At 51.2% G+C, this 22820-nt stretch overlaps 1 protein-coding gene across 1 annotated transcript; it reads left to right on the forward strand.

The window, feature by feature from the left end:
* Positions 1-738: 738 nt before the first annotated feature.
* NFAM1 (NFAT activating protein with ITAM motif 1) lies at positions 739-22802 on the forward strand. The gene is made up of 6 exons (XM_027854217.1): positions 739-1805; positions 10498-10830; positions 11961-12076; positions 13204-13305; positions 19737-19823; positions 22344-22802. The coding sequence occupies exons 1-6, from the start codon at positions 1751-1753 to the stop codon at positions 22395-22397; spliced, it is 747 nt and encodes a 248-aa protein (XP_027710018.1). The 5' UTR covers positions 739-1750; the 3' UTR covers positions 22398-22802.
* Positions 22803-22820: the final 18 nt, after the last annotated feature.

Here is a 22820-nt window from a genome sequence, read left to right on the forward strand (position 1 = left end):
CATGGTTTTTCTCTTTTGTTCTGATTCTTCTCTCACAACATGACTAATGTGGAAATATACTTAATATAATTGTACATGTATAACCTCTATCAGATTGTTTACTGTCTTGGGGAGGGGGGAGGGAGGGAAGGGAGGGAGAAAAATTTGGAAATCAAAATCTTATAAAAGTGAATGTTGAAAACCATTTTTACATGTAATTGGAGAAAAAACACTATTAAGTGGGGAGGGAGAAGGATTTGGGGGCTGGTTAGGTCATTTCTTATGTCTAAGAAAGTAGCTGTGAGCCATCCTTGGTTATTATTACCCAGTGAGAGCCCAGGAAGAGACCACTCCTTCGCCCCCAGGCTTTTAAGGCCATCCCATGATTCCACTATTCCCACCTGCTCAGCTCATTGGCTCACCCACCCTTTCTGAAAAGTCTGCAAGATATCCTGAATATGGACTTTATACTACAGCATGGCGAGTACATTTTGGGTAGGGAGGGGAAGGTTTTTACTGAAAAGGGGAAATCATCAAGGTAGCTAGGCAGAGCTTAGAGGAAACTTGGCCCTGGCCTGGTCCTCCAGTGGAATGAATAAGAATCTGGATTGATTCAAGAAGGACCTTGGACACATGACTTCCCCTCATGGGGCTCCAATTTCCTCATCTATCAGAGGAGGGGGTTGGGTGAGAGACCACGTGTGAGCTTCCTCCCAGCTCTGACATGTTATGTAAGAACAAACACTCCGGTGGCCTGAGGTTAGATCCCTGCTGTTCTCTCCTCCCTCCTCTGCTGCTGGGGGCAGCAGGATTCTGGACAGTCGCCCCCTCCATCTCTTTGGACCACTGCCTCATCCTCTACAAAACAAGGACATTGGACTAAATGATCTCTAAGACTCTTTCCAGCTCTAATGGTCCGTGCTTTTAAGGGAACTCTTCTATTATCATCAGTAACAAAGGAGTCCTGAATACCCTCTAATTTTATCCTTGGAGCTTTCTCCACAGTACTTGAATCACAGAATCTTTGAGCAGGAGAAACCTTTGAGGTCAGCCAGTGTCACTTGAGGGTGACCTGAGCCCAAGAAGAGCCATGAGATGTCTCATCAACCAGGAAATGAGGGGGTCGGACACTGTTGTGTGAGTAGAGGACAACCAATGGATGGTCCAAGGGTTGCACTGGTCCTCATGAAATAGTAAAAGTCCCAGGAGCATTTATTATTCACTCACTCTTTGTTGGGCCCATTTCTAGGGGTGGAGTATACAAAGACAAGGATGAAATGGTCTCTGCTCTCAAGGAGCTTACATTCCATTGTATGCCAGGCACAGTGTTAGATGTGGAGTGTGCAATTACAAAAAATAACAGTCCTTGTTATGAAGGGTGAATCACTGATGAAGGATTTCCAGGAGAACAGGAGGAAGGAAAGGACATGGGTCTCATAGGATAAGGAGAGGTGGATGGGATTACCATCTGTCCTGGTGGAATGAGCCCCCATTGGTGAAATCCCAGATCTGTTGACTGACAATGGATTGTAAGTCCTCTGGAGCAGGCTCTTTGTAAATGAGAGCAGCAAGCAGGAAGGAGACTAACTGGGAACTAAGGGGAACTCTGGTTCCCTGAAACAGGCAGTCTGTGGGGCCTTCTATCCTGTGGTACCTAAAGAGGAAGCAAAGAAACTTGACTAAACCACAGAGATACAGACTGTCTCAGAGCAGCCTCCTTTAGGAAAGAGAGCTCTTCTTCCTCCTCCTCCTCCTCCTCCTCCACCCCAGCATGGCCTTCAGATTCCTTGGATTCATTCTACTCCCATGGACCCTTCAGCCAGGAGGTGAGTGTTGCTTTTATCTCCTACCTTCTCCCGTGCTATCACATCAAAGTCATTTTCATCCAGGCCCCCCCCCCACTCCTCTTCTGGGGCTTTGTTCACCTTGGGGTGGTGGGATTAACTCAGAAGCCTTCTTGTCCAACCCCTTCAGGTGACAGATGAGAAGCCTGAGACCCAGGGAGGGTTTAACAATTTGCCCAAGGTCACCTAGGCAGTGACATCAAAGGTGGGACTGGATCCCAGTTTCTCTGACTCTAGAACCCAGGAGTTTGCATGATTTAGCAGAAGGAGCCCCCTAAGGTCCCTGGGTGACATGCTCAGACTCAGGCTTCAGGGCCTCAGAGCTTCTCTGGGACTCAACATTCAGAGAATCTTTTTTTGCTTGGGATGTGCTTCCAAGCTCACATTACTCAGAGCTGGCATGTTTCCCATTAGCACTTTCTTGAAGCGGTCCTGGTACAGACGATAACAGAGCTTGGCGCTTCTGGCTCTGCTCTCCTCCACCGGCCCCCATCCTGAGCAAGGATTTCATAACCATCACCTCCTGTAAATAAAAGCAGACTGGCATTTCCCCTGTTGCACCAAGAGTTAACGCAATTGGAGAAATTCCTCTTGCACAAGGTCTGGGAACCAAGGCTGGTCACAGAGAGCCTGTTAAGGGGCCTGGACCCTCAGAAATGACTCCAAAATCACAGACTTAAGCTTAACACTGGGCTTTGGCTTTCTTATGTCCCTGTAGTCCGTGACCAGACATTGGCCAGAAGAAGATACAGCCTGGCTGCTCTTTGGTATTTCCCCACCCTGCCTGACCTGTGATCCCATTTTGATTTCTTCTGGTATCAGCTTTCCCCTGCTTGCCACCCCCAACCTCATGTAGCACCTTGCTCTTTTTTTAAAAAGTTTTTTTCTTTTTCAAAATTAAAAATTTTATAATCAATGAAAACTCACCTTTTTCTTTCTCCCAACTCCCTCCAACCCCCATGGAGAAAGAAAGAAAAGCAAAACCCCTGTTACAAACATGTACGGTCAAGCAAAACAAATTCCCAGGTTGGTTGTGTCAAAAAACCCAAACAACTCCGCAAAAGTCTCAGTCTGCCCCTTGAGTCTTTCACCTCTTTACCAACTCTCTCAGGAGGGGACTCTATGAGTTAGCGTGAGTCCTCTGGAATCCTGGCTGGCCATTAGACTGATCAGAGCTCCCAGGTCTTTCAGAGTCCTTAGGTAGTCTTTATTGTTTTGTTTTTTGTGTGTAAATTGTTCTCCTGGTTCTGCTCACTTCACTCTGCGTCCATCCATACAAGTCTTCGCAGGTTTTCTGAAACCACTCCCTTCATCATTTCTTTTTTCACATTTTTATATTTTATTTTTTTCCAATTACACATAAAAACAATTTTAGCATTGCTTTAAAATTTTTTAGTTCCACATTATCTCCCTCTCTCCCTCCTTCCCCTCTCCCTTAAGAAGGCAACCAATTTGATATAGGTTATACCTGTGCAGTCATGTGAAACATATTTCCATATTAGTCATGTTGTGAAAGAAAACACAGACAAAAAAAACCACAAGAAAAATAAAGAAAGTTTAAAAAAATCTGCTTCAATCTGCACTCAGATTCCACCAGTTCTTTCTCTGGAGGTAGATAGCATTGTTCATCATGAGTACTTTGGAATGGTCTTGGATTGATGTATTGCTAAAAATAGCCAAGTCATTTACAGCTGATCATTGTACAAAGTTGCTGTTACTGTATCCAGAGTTCTCTTGGTTCTGCTCATTTCATTCAGCATCAGGTCATGCAAGTCTTTCCAGGTTTTTCTGAAGTCTGCGTACTCATCATTTCTTATAGCACAATAGCATTCCATCACAATCATATACCACAACTTGTTCTGCCATTCCCCAATGGATGGGTATCCCCTCAGTTTCCAATTCTCTGCCACCACAAAAAGAGCCGCTGTAAATATTCTTGTATATTTTTAAAGTTTGTTTCGCTTCAGATGAATCCCTCCCTTATTCTATCCTCCTTCTGGTTCCCCATCTCCCTTCTCTCCTTTGCCTCACGTACCCAACTCTGCGTGTTTGTGTATTCTTCCTTCCTTTGACAAGTTCAGATGAGAGTCAAGGGTCGGTCACTCCCCCCATCTCCTTCTTGTTTGTCTGGATTTCTCTATCAACACCTGGATTATGTGAAATAATTTCCCCCATCCTTTTTCTCCCTTCCCTTCCCTTTACATCCCTCTTTTTATATCATCAGAACATAACAGAATCTGTCCCAGGCCTTCTGTCTGATTAGACTCCCTCTCTGAAGCCTGATGGTGATGGGGCTAGGATGATAGAAACAGTTTATTCTCTTATGATTGCTCCCTCGTATTTACCTCTTTGTGTTTCTCTTGATGCCTGTATTTGTACTACGAAGTTTCTATACAGCTCTGTTCTTTTTATCAGGAATTCTTGGAAGTTCTCTATTTCATTAAAGATCCCCTTATCTCCTTGTAGGATTTTACTCAGTTTTGCAGAGTAAGTTATTTCTTGGTCCTAAGCCTTTGTCTTCTGGAATATCATATTTCAAGCTCTCTCGACTCCTTTATAGTGGCAGCTGCTAAATCATGTCACACAGCACTTTGTCTTGGAATCAGGAGGCCAGAGTTCAAATCCAGAGTCTGACATATTTTTTTTAAAAATCTTTTTTATGATTAGCTTATCAATTAATAATAATAATAGCTAATATTTATATAGCATTTACTATGTACTGCAATTATTATCTCTTTCAATCTGCACAATAATCCTGAGAGGTAGGTGCTCTTATTATCCCCATTTTGGAGATAAGGAAATTGAAGCAAACAGAGGTTAAGTGACTTGCTCAGGGTCACACAATTATTCATTGTCTAAGACTGGATTTGAACTCAGATCTTCTTCACTCCAGTTATCAATTATCAACAAACAAATATTTCAATACAGATAAAAACAAGAAAGAAACTTGTCTAAGAAAATATGGACTTATTAATTTCCATTCAACAAGCATTTCTTAAGTACACTATGCTGGGCATTGTGCTTGACTGAGGATTCAAGGACAAAAAGCCCGAAATAGCCCTGCCCTCAAAGAGCTTACACTCTACTGGGGGGAGGTGGAAGGTGGACTCTTCCGCATTTTTCCTGGCTGTTTCCCCATGTCTGGAATTCTCTCCAGCTGCTTGTCTCTGAGTTCTGCCTTCCCAATACCTCTCAATGCTAGTAGGTTCTCTGTACTGATTAGTTCCCATCTGTCCCGCCCACAGCTTGTAAATAAAGCTATTTGCATAGTGTCCCCCATTAGACTGGGAGCTCCTTGAGGACAGGGAACTGTTCTTTGCTTTTCTTTGTATCTACAGCACTTAGCCCAGTGCCTGGCACATAGTAGGCACTTCATACATGTTCGTTGACATGGAGAAGGAATGCAAAATGAACAAGGCGCCCCAAGTCCTTTACTGGTTGTCTTCCGGATAAAAAGAGAGTTAGAGGGGCAGCTAGGTGGCGCAGTGGATAGAGCACCAGCCCTGGATTCAGGAGGACCTGAGTTCAAATCCGGTCTCAGACATTTGACACTTACTAGCTGTGTGACCCTGGGCAAGTCACTTAACTCCATTGCCTAACCAAAAAAAAAAAAAGAGAGAGAGAGAGAGAGTTAGACTCTGAGCTCCCTTCCAGTCCTAGATCTACGATCCGTGGCCTTGGCTGTGCGACATCTCAGCCTTGCTTTTCTCCTCTATAAAATGGGATGATAATCTGCATTGCCGACTCCACAGGAGTTGCGAGGAAGGAGTTTTGCCAGCCCTAAGTCAAGGGAGAGCAAACAAGTATTTATTCAGCTCTTCCTGTGTGCCAGGCCTGGGCATCTTAATTGGGGTTGATAGAATGAGCGCTCCTCTGTCATGCATTCCTCTGCGCCGTAGCCCTCTGGGTATGCTTCTTATAGCAACAGGAAAAGCTGGTTTTCTTTACCATCACCCTCCAACCTGCCCCCTCCTCATTTCTCTTCGTCTTCCTTCCCTGCTGCTTACAGGCACACTCAGCCCTCCCTTGTCCTTAAAAGCCTCGATTCTCCGGCGGCCTTCTCCTCGGGTGTCTGCCTTCTCGAGAGGTCTCTCTCCTCCCTTTCCTTCACAGCCAAAATCCTAGAAAGAGGCATCTCCCTGTGCGTCTCCACATCGTCACCTCCCACACGCTCCTCCCCACCTTGACGTCTGGCTTCCCAATGGGCTCCTCACCTGAAGTTGTCCTCTCTGAGGTTATCCCAGGCCTCTCCCCTGCCTGATCCAGTCCTCCTCTCTTCTCCTTGGCCTCTCTCTCCAGGGGGCCAGCTGACCACCCCCTCCTCGATATTCTCTTCTCTCTGGGTTGGGTTTTGTTGTTTTTAAGACACTACTCTCTCCTGGTTCTCCTCCTGCCTGCCTGACCACTCTTCCTCAGCCTCTTTGCAGGGTCAGCTTCCTTCTCCTCCCCTCTGAGTGAGAGATTGTCCCAAGACCCTGACCTGGGCCTTCTCCTCTTTTCTCCCTACGTTCCTCTGTCTACATCTTGTTCTCACTTCTTCACAGTAAACTGTAGCTGGGTTTTTGTATCCCTGGTGCCTAGCACAGTGCCTGGCATGGAGTTGGAGCTTAATAAATGCTTAGTGAATGAATGAATCTCATTTTCCCCTGTGGGTTCAGTCGTCATCTCCATGGGGAGGGAGTGAATGAATGAGATGTTTGTTCAGTACTTACTATGTGTAGAGCACTGGGGGGTACAAAGAGAATAGATAAGCCAGCCCCTGCTCTCAGGGAGCACCCACTCTAAAGAGGGAAGCAACACCTATGACTGCATATCGCGTTGAAAAGTTCCCCGGTCCTTAGGATGCAGCCGCATTGCACATGGATAGGAATGGCTCTTCTCTAATGCTGTGATTTCTTTAATGCCATTGTTCCCAGGATGAGGGGCTGAGGGAAGATGGGGGCTTTAGGCTGGCTTGCCTGTTACATGCTGCCTCAGCTAGGCTGGCACGCCTGCCCTGTGGGTGGCAGTTCGGGTACGGGCTTGGAATCCAGAAGACCTGGGTTCAACTCTTACCCCTAAAGTTTCCTCCCTCTGGGCGCGTCATTTAACTTCTCTGAACCTGTTTCTTCCCATAAAATGAAAGAACGGGACACAATGGCATCAGAGGTCCCTTCCAGTTTCAGATGTAGGCTCCCATGATTCCCAAGGTGACATACGCAGCTCTGAGTTCCAGTCCCAGGTCATCAGATGCTTGCTAGCCATCTTCACCTAGAAGTCCCCCAGGCATCCCAAATTCAACATGTCCACAACATTAACCCCCCTCCCATCACACCAATAAGCCCCTCTCTCTTCTGTCCAGGACAGACACCCAGGTTAGAAGCCGTGGATCGGGGGTGGGGAACCTGGGACCTCGAGGCCACATGTGGCCCCCTAGGTCCTTGAGTGCGGCTCTTTGACAGAATCCAAACTTGTGAAGACAAAGGGCTGCACTTGAGGACCTGGAGGGCCACGTGTGGCCCCTGCTTAGACTCAACCTTCATTCTTCCCTCTCCATTATCTTCCTTATCTAATCATTGTTTGTGAGGAGACCTTTAAAGGCATGTATGCATCTGGGTAAATGGTGTGAGATGCTAGTCTCTAGCTAACTTCCGCCAGACTGCTGTCCACTTTTCCCAACTGTTTGGATCAAATAGTGAGTCTTTACCCCAAGAGTTGATTCATTCTGAGCATACACAGACCTACACATCTGCCTCCCCAGTGGAACGGAAGCCTCTCTAGGGCAGGGTTTGCTTCCCTTTTGTCTTTGTATCTATCCTTCAGTGCCAGACACTTAGTAAGCACTTCACCAATTCTTGTTTAGTGATTGTTAGTCTGGAAGTCAGAAGAGCTGAGTTTGGACATTGGCTTTTCTCCTGACATTTCTGTGACTTGGGCTGAGCCTTTCCCCCTTTCTGGCCCTCAGTTTCCTCATCTGTAAAATGAAGATGATGAACTAGATGAGCTAAGGTGGCTTCTAGCTCTAAATTCTATTATTTCTAGTCAATCAGTCAGCGAGGCTTCCTCGAGGCATTGGAGCTTTCCTGTTCTCAAGGAGCCCACGTTGGACGAGGGGGAGACAATACAGGGAGGGAATGATGACTAAGGAGGTAGCTTCCCTCTGAGGAGTTACAAAGACAGAGTCAAGCTGCAGGCGGCCGATGAGTAGTAACTTCCAGACCCATCGATCCAAGCCTCTCATTGTATGGAGGAGGAAACTGAGGCACAGAGAGAAAAAGTCAATTGCTCCCAGTTACCGGGGCAGGCAAGAAGGCGTGGAGCCAGCTCAAAGGATCACAGCTTTAGAGGTGGAAGGCAACACAGAAGTCACTGAGTCCAACACCTTGGTTGTTTGGACAAGGAAACTGAGGCCCAGAAAAGTCAAGTGACTGGGTCTGGGTCACATGACCAGGAAGTGGCAGAGCTAGGACCGTAACCCAGTTCCTTAGAGTTCTGCTCCTCCGGTACCCCAGTATCTCAGTACTCTAGTACCCTACTACCTCAATACCCCAGTGCTCCAGTATCCCAGTGTCTCAGTACTCTAGTAGCCTACTACCCAAGTACTCTAGTATCCCAGCACTCTAGTACCCTACCACCCCAGTACCCAGTACTCCAACACCTCAATGTTGCAGCACCCCAGCACTCTAGTACCCTACTACCCAAGTACTCTAGCACCCCAGTACTCTAGTGTCCCAGTACACCAGTACTCCAGTACCCTAGCATTCTAGTACCCTACCACCCCAGTACCCAGTACTCCAGCACTTCAGTGTTGCAGTACCCAGTACTCTAGTACCCTACTACCCAGGTACTCTAGCACCCTAGTACTCTAGTACCCTATTACCCAAGTACTCTAGCACCCCAGTACTTTAGTATCCCAGTACACCAGTGCTCCAGTACTTTAGCATTCTAGTACCCCAATACTCTAGAATCCCAGTGCTCTAGTACCCTACCACCCCAGTACCCAGTACTCCAGCACCTCAATGTTGCAGCACCCCCGTACTCTAGTACCCCAGCGACCTTCTTCCAGGTGGGTCTTTGTGAAACCGAGCTGTGGCCAGGTCCAGTCACCCGGCCCCCTACACAAGCACAGCCCCCGCACGCCAGCAGCGTAAGTGGAGAACTTTTTAAAAAAATGATTCGGGGCCCGACTTCCCTAGATTGGCTGTCAGTATTGATTGAATCCATCAGATAACATCCCACCCCTCGACATTTCGGAGCCCTTGCCGACGCATCAAAGCGCCAAGGTCTTTTCTTCCCCAGCGTTCCCAGCAGCAGGAGCCCTGAGCCCAGATCATGAATTTGCATGCTTCTGACCCGGTGGCCTTAAAATAATGACTTCAGGAAGGACCTGGGGACGACAGAAGCCTTTTTTTTTTTTTAATAGATTTCCCCCGAATCTTAAAGACCGGATTAATGACAGCGGCCAATCTCATCCACTTCCACAGGACATCTCAGGGGCTCGTGGGGTCGGGTCCCAGGAAGTTGCGGTTCTTTTGCCAAGGCAGAATGAGCAGGGGGCTGGGCCAAGGCCCAGACAGACCCGCTATTCCATGTGCTGCTGAGCAAACCTCGCACATCCCCTCATTTCCTTGGAAGGACTGCATGAAAAGAAATTGGAAAACATTTAAAGCGCCCTCCAAGTTAGAATTGATACCAGAGGTTCAGAGAGGTGGAACGGGCCTCAGAGCCCAATCCCCCCACTGTACAGATGGGGAAACTGAGGCCCATAGAGATGAAGTGACTTGCCCAAAGTGGCACTCTTATGGGATTTAGAACTAGAAGGGACTTGGAAGTCAGTCCAAGACCTTATTTTATAGATGAGGAAACTGAGGCACCAGGAATTTGATTGATGTTGATTACTTTTATCTATTTTTAAAATGCATTTTCACAGACACTTTTTTTTATATTGCTGTCCCCCTCTCAGAGCCCTGTCCTTCGTCACAAAGAATAAAAAAGAGGTGGGGACGCTATTCAGCAAAACTAACCAACATAATGAAAGTCTGACCTCTGCAAAGAGGTGGGAAGAGATGCCTCCTCAAAGCCAATCTCGAGGCCCAAGTCTGGTCATTATAATTCCACTTACTGAGTTTTTGGCGGTTTACTTTGCTGTAGGCCTCAGACACTTACTAGTTGTGTGACCCTGGACAAGTCACTTCACCCTGCTTGCCTCAGTTTCCTCATGTGTAAAATGAGCTGGAGAAGAAAATGGCAGACCACTCCAGCATCTCTGCCAAGAAAACCCCAAATGGGGTTGTGGAGAGTCAGACAGGACTGAAAGCAACAATGACATGCACGTACACACGTAAACATTTGGCACAGAGGAGTTGCTGTCAGCATTGCTGAAGGGCCTTTGCACACCAGGAGCTCTGCATGCCCTTGGTGGCAGAGTAGTTGTGCATCTTTATTGATGAGAACTTCATTCTTCACCACAGTGCAGGGAACTTCCAGTGTGCAATCTCCCTTCAGCAGCACAGATCAACCTTTCCTCTGCTGCTCAAGTCCTAGGTCTACAGCAGATAACCAGGAGAAGGGAGGGCGAGCCCTCTCTGTCCCCCCGCGTTGGGGTAGGGACAGAGCTCCAGAAGCCCACAGGCCCTTCTAGACTCTAGAGTGCCCCCTCATGGCTCCTTCCTTCTCTCCTCCCTCTCTCCCACAGGAGGCCAGCGATTGACACAGCTCGGAGACCCGATCCAGGTGACCTTGGCCAACCATCGCCTTCCCTTGACTTGTAAGGTCACCTACCCCTACACCCCAGCCTTCAAGAAGTACGCGTTCAGTTACTATCACGTTGACCTCCAGGGCAGGCAGAGCCCCCCCGTCTCAGCCAGCTGCAGTCAGGCCCCGGGAGTCGAGAACATGACCCACACCGACACGTGCTCCTTCACCCTGACCGCTCTGCACGACGCTTCGGCTACAGGCACCTACTACTGCCTGGTGAAGTGGCCTTCCCACGAAGAGGCGGGCAGGGGGACCTTTATCCTGGTCCGAGGTAAGCTGTCTTGGCTGGCCCATAGCTTTCCCTGGGTGGAGAGAGCAGAGGCCGAAGGAGCAGCAGATTCAGGGCTGTGGGAGGGACCTTGGAGCTCACCTGGTCCACCACCCACCCTTTACAGAGGTGGAAACTGAGGTGGCTGAGCTGGGACTCCAACCCGGGGCCCTTGACTCCAAACCTAGACCTCAAGGCCTGGGCACAGGGAGGGTGCTCTATGAACTTGAAGGTGCCAAAGAAATTGTAGCAGTGAGGATTTTGCTTCAGGGGCTGAGAGGCAGCATCCCAGAGTGGCCTGAGTGAACTATCTTACCTCCCCCAACCCCTGCCTCTCCACTCAGGCTCCAAAAGCATCAAAGGAAGAGCTGGGTTCCAATCCTACTTCCTGGCGGTGTGACCACAGATAGGTCATTAAATGAAGCTGAACAGCTTTCTCCTCTAGAATGGGATTCATCTCCTCCACCCCGGCTCTTTCCTTGGAGGATTATGGAAGGTATCAGATGAGACATAGGCTCTGACTACACAGATGTTAGCCGCTCTCTTGTAGAACGTCCCTGGGACGTCAGTTGGGTAAGGAGCGGAGCTCGCTAGAAGGGCAGCCTTCCCACATCTCCTGCACCAGAGCACTGACATGTCCAGTGACCTACCCAGGGTCACCCAGCAAGGGAGTAGGGAGGGAAGATTTGAATATGGGCCTTCCAGTCTCCAAGAATCAGAAGCCCCACCTGGAAACCTCAACCTTGGGAGGCTTTCATGAGAAGGCAGGAGGCGGGCTCTGGAAACCTGGATTTCACCCTGGACAGAGCTCAGCCCCCACTCTCTATTGCTGGCCCAGGTTCAGAGAGCTAGTTTCAAGCCCACACCCTCTGCTTCCACTTCTCTGCTCTAACTACCGTCCACCTGGGCTGGAGTCCCAGCAGAACCGACCAGCTGGACGACTGTGGACAAATCATTTGGCCTCTCCAAAGTCCTCCTCAAGTTCTAGATCAAAGATCTAGATTTCTCACCATAAAATAGAGCCAACGCCCCAGGCTCGTGTGAAGGAAGCCTGGGGCCACCAGGAAGCCACCAGTGCAGACCACAAGCTCTGCTCAGCCCTGTCCTCACACCCTGTCATCATGTCCTCACAGATGCTGGGTATAAAGAACCCCCAGAGAGCTCCAAGAAGATTCACCTCTTCACCTTCACAGGCCTCCTGGCCGTGCTGAGCATCCTGGGAACAGGCCTGTTGCTCTGGAAGGCAAAGGTACATCCCGGCCCCCCCCAGGGATGAAGGCCAGGGCTAAGATCCACCATCCTCACCCTCTCTCCATGCCCATGGGCATCCCAGAGGAGTCCAGGCTTGGGCCAGGAGGCTCAGGGTGTCTCTCTCCCGAGGGGCCCCCTGCCACCACCTCTTGGACCCTGGGCCGGCTCCCCACTGCCAGGAAGGGGGCAGGGGGCAGGAGAGAGCCTGTCTGTCCCTCCTCAGTTCTTCAAGTTTGCCACTGTGGGGGCCGTGTGGTGGTCCTTTCCTCATGGTCTTGTCATGGGATTGGAGAAGATCGAGAACTAGAAAGGACCTGAGAGGTTCTCTGGTCCAACCCCTTTAGAGCATGGAATGTCAGGGCTGGGAGGGGCCTCAGAACAGGGGATGGCAGGGCTGGGAGGGGCCTCAGAACAGGGGATGGCAGGGCTGGGAGGGGCCTTAGAACAGGGGAGGTCTTATATTCTTCCAGGAGATGGACAAATATGGGAAACACTCTCCTCACTCTCTAGGCTCCCAAAGGGCAAGGTCCAGGCCTTACCTCCAGTCTGTATCTGCCCCAGCTCCAAGCACAGAACTCTGACCGTACATGGGATGTTCATAACAGATCCACCCACTTGCCTTTTCCTCTAAACAACATTCCATACCGGCCATGCCTTTCTAGGCCATCCGCTGTGCCTGGAATCCCGCCCTTCCTCATTGCCCCTCCAGAATCCTGGTCTGACTGCCTTCAAGGCTCAGCCCTGGGGCCAACCAATGTTCTGACCCTCAGCCCCAGAATTCCCCTGGGCCCCTTTTGCATTTATTTCTCGGTGTGCTGATTGCTTTTCCCAAAGGGGTGTCCCGTCTTTGTCCTCGGAAGCCCAGCACACAGCTCAGGGCCGGGCCCCCAGCAGATGCTTAATAAATGCTGAAAGGAATAAAAGGGATGAGTGACTGGGTCTCGGGGAGGGGCGGGGGGGTGTCTTCCTGGCGGCTGCAGCTTTCTTTCCAGAGAGCCGGGGGTGCACAGGCCTGCAGGACACCCCACCACAGGGGCAGGCCCACAGCCACTCTCTGGATAAGTGGCCTTTGAGAAGTGGAGAGGTTCCTGGGCACTTACCTGCCCTGTCCTTCTGTCCCTGCAGAAACAGAGGAAGTCTGCCAAGAAGATCCCACATCAGAAAGACCCGGGCCCAGCTGAGTGCTCAGCAGACCCCAAGCCTGATCCGGCAGGCTCCATATACACTGTGAGTGGATCATTCCTGGTCTGGGCCTGACTCAAACTCCCTGCAGGTGGGCCCATTGGGGAATGCGTTCAACAGCCTTGAAACAGGGGGCCAGAGGACGCGGGGTGGGGGGAGGTTCCTGGGAGGGCCAATTAGGCACTCTGGAGATGTCATAGGAATCTGTTCTGTCCCCTCACTTACCTCTTGTAGGATGCCGACACGTGGCTGCTGCTGAACAGAAAGAGGCAAGGGGAAGAACCCCAGACTGGGAGAAAGAAGAGCTTAGAACAGGGGACGTCAGAGCTGGGAGGGGCCTGAGAATAGGGAGTGTCAGAGCTGGGAGGGGTCTTAGAACAGGGGACGTCAGGATTGGGAGGGGCCTGAGAACAGGGGGGTCAGAGCTGGGAGGGGCCTGAGAACAGGGGGGTCAGAGCTGGGAGGGGCCTTGGGAATCAGGGGTTCTGCCCTATACTACTTGTGTGGCCTCTGTCTCCTTGGGAAGCACGCTGATCTCACTCTGAGAACAGCCCATAATTTGCGGTTCATAGGTGAATAATAATAGGTGTCCTTCCTCCAGTACTTGGCAGATTTCAGAAGCACTTTAAGGTCAGGTGCCATAGTGGTTAGAGCCCTGGGCTCAGAGTCAGGAAGTCCTGGGTTTGAATCCTGCCTCGGGCACATCCCAGTGTGAGCTCCTTCAAAGCCAGACGTCCACCCTGGTGTTTGACGGGGTCCGTGCCTGCCCGGGAATGGAAGGTCTCTAAAAGCCTGTAAGCTCCCTGAAGGCCAGGCCCAGCCCAGCCCAGCACCTAGCACAGGGACATGGCAGGTGCTTAATGAATGCGTATCGACTAACTGTTAATCAACTGACAATCTGAGCTAAGCCTCCCAGTTCCCCCGGTGCAGAGCCCAGGGATCTGCGCACAGTAGGCCTGTAATAAGTTCTTGTGGAAGATCTCATTTCTAAGGAAATGGCAGAAGCTCCTCCTGCCCTCGCGATGACCGGGCACGGCCTGGCTGTCTTTGAAAGAGGCAGCACGGTGCAGCGGAAGGAGCTCTGGTTTAAGGTCACAGGCCCCGAGTTCAAATCCTGACTCAAACGTGTGGCCTTGGAACCTCTGACAAGCCCCTTCCTTGCTCTGGGCCACAGCTTTCTGTAAATTTCTCTAAAGTGAGGTGGTCGGTCAGACTAGACGGCATCTGAGCTCCCTCCCAGCCCCAGATCAGTTTCCTTCGGAGCCTCAGTTTCCTCATCTGTAAAATGAGGCGACTCGCCGGCTTCTAAAGCCGCCCCCAGCTCTAAATCCCGCGAGGTCGCCCAGGACGGGCCAAGGGGCCGTCCCCGGCCCCCCTCGGCTGCTCAGGGCTAGGAGAAGGCGGAGGACGGCTGGGTCGAGGGGCCGTCCCCCGCTCCCTCGGACGGCTGGGTAACAAGAGCGAGCCTCGCCCTGGCTGCTCTGCACAGGACCCTGAGCATTCCTTTTGCTTTTTGGCGAGGTCGTCGGGGTTAAGTGACTTGCCCAGGGTCACACGGCTGGTGAGGGTCAAGCGTCTGAGGCCGGATTTGACCTTAGGCGCAGCCCTGAGTGTTTCTGAGCGCGAGGAGGGTTTACAGTCTACTTGTGTCACGAGAACCCCTTGAGGCAGGCAGAACGGATGTTACTGCGCCCATTTTACAGGTGAGGAATCAAAAGCCCAGATTGGCGCAGTGACCTGCCCAGAGCGACACAGCCGTCGCGTGGCAGAGCCGGGTCTCCTGATTCCGGGTCCAGCGGGTCAGGGGCGGGATCTGAACCCAGGCCCTCTGACGACGTGTTTCTAGTGAGTCAGCGAGGGAACCAGGCGCTATTTGTTTTCGTGATGCGGGCAGGGCTGCTTCTGGCTCATCGTGTGTGTTCAAGCCTCAGAACCTTCTTACCCAGGGTCCCGGTTCTGGAGCTGGAAGGAACCTCGGAGGTCACTCAGTCCAAGCCCCTCATTTTACAGAGGAGGAAACTGAGACTCAGAGAGGTTAGCTCACTTAGAATCTTGAGACGGCCAATAACCCAAACTATTCTTATTTTCAGTCATTCAGGCTTGGGTTCAAGACATTCACTAGCTTAGTGACCCTGGGTAAGTCCCACTTAACTCCGTCTTCTGTAAAAAGTGGAGAATGATGGCAGCTACCTCACAGGATTGTTTTGAGAAGAAAAGGAGGCAATATTTGTAAACTGTTGGCCAAACGTAGATGTTATTATTTAGACGTGTTATTCTCCTCACTCACGAGTGGCTTCTCTGAGGCCCCTCAAACTCACCTTCACAAGGGGCAGCTAGGTGGCTCAGTGGATAGAGCACTGGCCCTGGATTCAGGAGGACCTGAGTTCAAATCTGGCCTCAGACACATAACACTTTCTAGCTGTGTGACCCTGGGCAAGTCACTTAACCCCATTGCCTAGCCAAATAAAAAAAAAAACCCACCTTCACAGAGGGGGTGTTGCCCTAGAGCCCCCTGCGCCAATCACCTTTCCCTGATGATAAAATGGGAGAAAGGAGGGGCCCCCATCGCCCTCCCTGCCAGATGCTCCCTGTAGCTCTTAGGAAATCTGGACTCAGCATCAGTCCTTCTCCATGGTCCTGGAGTCTAGTGTGCCCATCAACGCCAGGGGAGCTGCGGATCTCAGAGATACAGAAAGCTCTGTTCTGTCATTTCCTGGGAGAGAAGAGACCCACATCCTGCAGACCACCAGCTCAACCCAGGCAGATGGAAATTCTCCTCATAAAAATTCAGGTCAAAACCTGAATAAAAACGCAGGTCCCAGAGGTCGCCCCTGGTCTAACCTCTTCTCTCCAAGCTGTTAATTGGCCCCTTGCTTATCAGACCATTAGCAGCTTCTTCATCCCATCAGGGCCCAGAGAATAGGCTCTGGCCCCTACCCCTCGAGAAAATCAGAATATGTAGCAGCCTTCAGGAGATGCCCTACCCCAGAGCTGAGGACGGGGGACAGGGAGAGGAGCAAGAGCTCCACAGGGCATTGACTCTGGGCATCTTGGATTTAGAGCTGAGAGACCTCAGAGCCATCTTGAGGAAACTGAGGCCCAGAAAAAGGCCCCTCCCGAGCCAGGATTCAGGCCCCCGCAGACTCCCAATGTCTCCATGGTGATCAGCCCTGTTCCCAAGGGCTCTTAACGCTTACACAACACATGGTGTACAATTGCCCTCTGAGGCAGGTAGCGAGTGTGTAATTGTTCCATGTTACAGGGGGACAAACCAAAGCTCAAAGAGGGCACCCAGCTAGGGAAGAGGGGCAGTGGGATTCGAACCCAGGTCCAGGTTCTGCCCACAGTACTGTGCTGCCCTTCACTGCCCCCTCGCTCTGAAGTTTATTGCAGGAGGGGGTGTCCTTTCCGCCCTTTGAGCCTCATTCCCCTACTCAACTGGGGACTCTAGCTCTCACCTCCTCGGCCTCCAGGGGTGTTGGGGACAAGCCTTAGCTCACAATGGAGGCAAGGGTTAGAATTGTCTTTTCCTGCTGCTGCCCCCACAGTCAAGGCAGCTCCTTCCCCTGCGAATGGAGGCATTGAGTGCTTCAGAACTGACGCATCCTTCCCCAGAATGCCCGGGGTAGCAGGGCTGCTGATTGACATCATGGTGCTCCTCATCATCCCCTTCTGCAGTCAGACCCCACACCCCCATGCAGCCTCTTCCCAGCTCGTCTGTCCGGGCTAGCCACCTGGTCCTGCAGCTGTCTTCCCCTCCTCTTCCTTCTCCTTCCTCCCCTTTTCTCCCCCCTCCTCCTCCTCCTCCTCCTCCAGAGATCCTGCCTGCCTGTTACCAGAGAAACCACCTCCTTGGCAACCCTCTCTCCTCCATGTGACTGAGACACAGGGAGAAGTCCCCATCTCTCCCTCAAGCTCATCCCAGCGTGCTGGCTCCATTCACTCCACCCAGGAGGGCGTCAGTGATCATGACCACAGACGGCTGGACTGGACTCTCTCCTGAGCTCCCCCTGCTTCTGAGGGCTACAATTCTGGGATGCTGTGCGTCCTTCATGGTGGCAGAGGTGGCCAGGACCCGACCTAACATCCCTGCCCCGCCACCGCTCTGCTGTGTGGCCTTGGTCCAGTCAGGCCCCTTCTCTAGTCATTTGCTTCGTCTTCTGCAAAACAGAGGAGTTGGATGAGATGACCTCTAAGCTCCCTTGTGCTGAGAGTCAGGCATTCTGTCTGCAGATGCTCTCGTCTGGGACCCCCACGCCATCAAGCAGAACACAAGTACCCTCTCTCACGGGCATCAACCTGCCAAGCGGCGGAGGAGCCTCAGGCCCGTCAGAGGTCCTCGGGACACCAGCGGTGGTACCTGACTGGCCGACCCCGGGGGCACTCAGCCACTACAAATGGATGGATTTCTTCTGCTGCTGGTTTAGGATAACCCCTGTCCTGCCACCTGCGGCAGAATGGCCGAGAGAGAGGGAGGCAGCGCACGGCTTATCAGCAGGCCGCCTATTACCATGATTATCATTGCTTTCTCTCAGATGAGCAAGGACTGCAGGGGACCCAGAGGGCAATGAGGAGACATGAGGTGGGTGCTAATAGACTGCCAACCACAAGCCAAGCTGACTTATTTGTGAGAAGAAACGTCAACAAAATCTTCAAGGCTATGGGACCGGAAAGGGAGCTGGGCTGGTCACTTTGCAAGAGTAACATACAGGGGAGGCTTAGGACTGCACTCCGGTCATTCCCATCGGCCACTGAAGGACCTCTGGCCTGATGGAGTCATTGTGGATGAGATGAGTGGCAACTTGCGTGTGTGGAGGGACTGCCCGGAGGGGGAGTCTGTGGCCCAGCAAAGCATGGATTTATCGGTATCACTGGGGCTGCTCTTGGTTCCTGGGATGCCGTGGCCAGCAAAGTCACTGACTCTGGTGAGGGAGCTCTCTGCATTTGGCTGAGCCGTCCTTGGAGGATGCGCTAACAATCCCTCACCAGACCCTCGCATAGGCCTTTTTAAGCTATTCCTGCGTTCCTACTGTACTGGAAAAGCCTTCAGGAAGCCAGGGCGCTCCTCTCCATGACGAAGCGGCCCAGGGTCAGGGCTGGCGTCTGTCACACCCAGGCAATCAGCGCGAGACATGAAAATGTACCCTCACGTCATCTTCTCAGGCCAGAGTCAGGCAAGGGGAGTACGCAGAGACACCAGGCACCCGTCCTTCTGGGCAGAGACCCCAGGGCACAACAAGCCCATTCTGAAGTCAGTCTGCCACGGGGTGAAGGCGGGTTCACCTAGGATGGGGCAGCTGGAAGGGAGGAGGGAGATACCAACCCATTACTTCCTATTTTAACTAATTATCTGTGATTATCAGTAATTATTAATTATCAGTAATTAAGTAATTATCAATGATTTCTATGACACTGAAATAGCATAGGGGCAGCTAGAGGGCGCCATAGTGCACAGAGCACTAGGCTCGGAACCAGGAAGACTCCTCTTCCTGAGTTCAAATCCTGCCTCAGACACTTACTAGCTGTGTGACCCTGGGCCAGTCACTTAACCCTGTCTGTCTCAGTTTCTTTATCTGTAGAATGAGCTGGAGAATGCAATGGCAAAGCACTGTAGTGTCTCTGCCAGGAAAACACCAAATGGGGTCACAAAGAACTGACGATAACAAAACAGCATTAGTGTAATTAGAGCCTCTTAACTTAGCACCCTGGGACAAAGCCCTGACTTCCCCACCCTGGTTGGGCTCTGGGAATCAGCACTCTGGCTTGCACATGTTCTCCAATCTAAAGATCTGCTCCAAGTTCCAGGTACTCTGCAGTCTGCCACATGCCTTCAGAATGAGCGTACTAGGACAAGTAGCCATGGGGCATTTCTCCCACAGATGTCCCAACCATCAGAGGGACCTGCTGGGAGGGGCACATTCCTAGGGGACAGTGCTGGACGTGCATTATCTCTTTGGCTCCTCAATCAAAATCCTGGGGGGTAAATGCTGTGAGATTATCCCTGTTTTGCAGCTGGGAAAACTGAGATTCATTAAATGACTCACTGAGCGTCACAAAATTATAAAGCATCCAAGGCAGGATTTGAACCCAGGCTTCCTTGCAGCATGCTTTCTCTGGGCCTCAGTTTCCTTCCCTGTTGAAATAGAGAGTGGGGTAGATGACGTCAAAAGTTTCTTCCAGGTTGAAATCCTATGGTTCTAAGAGCCTGTAGTCGCCCCGGTGAAGAGCGGATTGATGTGACACAAAGGAGGGGCTGGAGGTGGGAAGACCCCAGTGGGATCTTGGCCCTGGAAACTGGGCCATCCCTGGGAAAGCCGAGGATCATTCCCCACTTCATTGATTCCTGCCTGGGCCGGATCAGCCCGCCCTGAGCCCCGGAGGCTGCACCCGGACATCCAGATGTGAGAGGAGTGGGTCCAGAGAGAAGCCCTGGGTTCTATTCCTCCCCTTCCCTTGACTTTGTTTCTCCCCTGCAGGCTCTTCAGACCCACCAAGCTGAGGTCTATGATTGCCTTCAGAAGGATGTCAGCGCCCCTCCCTCTGAGTGGAGCCCACCAACCCAGGTACCACCTTTGTATGAAGCTGTGACTGTTGTCAGGGCTGGGGGTGGGGCTGGGGTGGAGAGGCAGAGGTCAGCAGCTGCTGCCGATAACCCTGAGGAGGGCCCCCGGCCTTTACTGTGTCCCTCCCCTCCCCCAGGGTGCGCGAAGGAAAAGCAAGGCTAGGCTGCTGGACTAGTCTTTCTAAATTGTCCCTTTAAGTTAAAGTGCCAGGCCTGGAGTCAGGTGGACCTGAGTTCAAATTTGACCTCAGATCTTTTCTAATTGTGTGACTCTGGGCAAGTCACTTCACTTCTGTCTGCCTCATTTTCTTCACCTGTAAAATGGGGATAATAATAGCACTTACCTCCCAGGGTTATTGTGAGGATGGAATGACGTAATCATTGTAAAGTGCTTAGAACAATGCCTGGTGATTAACAAACTCTCATTCCCTTCCCTTCCCCCCTCCCCCCATCACTTAAATGCCTGTGGCTGGGACAAGAACGTTCATCTAATGAGGAGTTATTAAATGCCTCCTAAGACCAGACTAAATGCCTGGGAGGCGGAGGACCTCCCGTGTTCACTTGGCCCTGTGAGCCCCGGCTTCTCATCTATAAAGTGGGGTGATAGGAGAAACGTGGCCTATCACATTCAGGTCTGATGAGGCCCCGGTGAGACCACCACTCTCTCCTCGGCCCAAAAGCTCTGCCCTGTGGCTGCTCGATCACTCGGACGGCCGTGGCTCCCAGGCACCCGGACAGGAGCCGTCTCTGGCTGGATGAGAGACTCAGAGAGAATTGGAGCAGATCTGATTCATGCTTCCACTGTAGGCACACTACAAAGCCAAGTCTCTGAGTGCACGTCTTCTGGTGCAATTCCTAATTAGTTCTCAAAAGAGTCCCCTCTTGGAAAGGACTATTTCCCCATTTCTAGGACATAGAATGTCAGAGCTGGGAGGGGCTTTAGGACAGGGGAGGTCAAGGTTGGGAGAGACTTTAGAACAGGGAATGGCAGCGCTGGGAGGCGGCTTGATACGGTAGAAAGAATCCTGGCTCTGGAGTCAGAGAACCTGGGTGCCAGTCCCATCTCTGCCACTAACCATCTACGTGAAAAGTCACATGGTGACATAGAGCAAGTCATGTAATCTCCCTGAGCCTCAGTTTTCCCCTTTGTCCAATGAGGGGGTTGGCCTCTGAGGTCTGCCATCTACGACCCATGAACACAGACTATCTGAACTCGCCAGCTCCATTCTCCAGCCACACAGTAGCGAAGGGCAGGCCTAGGATTTAAATCCAGATCCCTGGGCTCATTTCACTGGCCTGTGGATTGTCAAAGCAGGACTGGGTCATTTCCAAGGCTGTTCTCACAGCTGTGCAGATTCTAGACTGAAAGATGCACGAGGGCAGGGCCCATGTCTTACGAAAATGTTGTAAGTCCCCCAATGTCTTGCCCATCTTTTCACTCAGTAGGAGCCGGTGTTGAGGAAGTGTTTGTTGATTGAATGAATTCACCATCTATTCAATGCCTTCTGTACACGAGGCCCTGTATTCCGGCCTAGGAGTTCAAAGACAATGGAGACAGGCCCTGCCCTCTGGGAGCTTCCAGTATGATGGGGAAATGAAGATGGATACCGATCCATCTTTGTAGAAAACAGGGCAGCACAGGATACTGTATAAGAGAAGTCAGAGAGACCTGGGAGATTTTTAGGATAGAGAGATGTCCTGAGGAGGAAATCAAAGAAGGCTTCACGGAGGAGGAGGCGGCCCCTGGTTGGACATCTGATCCAACCATCTAATTTTAGCAGACAATCGAGGCCCAGAGAGTGATTGGCACAAATCCAGACCATGAGTGATAAAAATGGGATCAGATTCTGGACCTGAGCCAATGAGGATGGAGACCTTTGAAAGGGGGGTCAAGTTCAGAAATAAAATTGGTTTCCATTTAGGACATGTTGGGTCACCCAGGTGGAAATGTCCATCACGGCTGAAAACTGCCTGGAATTAGAACCCTAATTCCATCGGGCCTGGAGTCAGGAAGACCTGAGTTCAGATCTGGCCTTAGGCAATCACTAGGTGTGTGAGTCTAGGCTGGTCCCTTAACCTCTGTTTGCCTCAGTTTCCTCATCTATAAAATGGGGATGATAATAGCACCTCCCTCCCAGGGTGGTTGTGAGGATCGATTGAAATCATAGTTGTATAGCACTTGGTGCAGAACCTGACACATAGCAGGTGCTGTTAAAATGTTAGCTATTATTATTGTTAACACTGGGGCTATTCCCATTTTACAGATGAGGAAGCTGAGGCCCAGAGAGATTCAGTCACTTGCTTGGGTTCCACAGTGTCACGTGACTCTGTGGCTGGCAGTTTCTCCCTGAAGCCCCTTCAGTGACTTGTAGCCCCCCACTACCCTCTGCTCCGATTTCGACCCCCCACCAGAGCCACTTTTCAGCAGATTTTGGACAGACACAGCTTCCTGAAGTCATTCCACTTGGCAAACTAATATTTCTCCCACTTTTTGTCGTTGTTATTGTTGCTTATTTTGAAGACAGAGCAGCCGCCGGGAGTGAAGGAGTTTGAGAGCATCTATGAGAATTTCTAAAGAAGGTCTCATCGCGGGTCCCTTCTCCTTTTCCCCACTCTTAAGGATATGAGGCTGCGTCAGTCCTCTGCCGCTGCCGTATCGGGGACGGAATGGGAGCTGACCTCCCCAGCACCTCTTCGGACAGCTCATACATCCAGCTGTCCATCAGGACACGGCCCGGATGCGCTTTGAGCTCCCTCCAAAGACCCGGACAGGATGGATCTTCCTTTCCCTCCGCTGTCCTTTCCCTTTCTCGCCTTCCCCAGGCCCCCGAGGAATCCCATGACTTCTCCCACGTCGAGCTAGGAGGCATCTACGTGGGCAGCCTCTTACCGTCTCATGCTACTGTTTCTACACACAGCCTCCCACAGAGGAGTCAGGAGTTTCTGAATTCTCTGCCCCTTACTGTGCGACCACGAGCAGATCACCTAAACTCTCTGA

This window comes from Vombatus ursinus, unplaced genomic scaffold (genome assembly GCF_900497805.2).
Source record: "Vombatus ursinus unplaced genomic scaffold, bare-nosed wombat genome assembly UNPS02010394.1, whole genome shotgun sequence".
Taxonomy (NCBI): Eukaryota; Metazoa; Chordata; class Mammalia; order Diprotodontia; family Vombatidae; genus Vombatus; species Vombatus ursinus.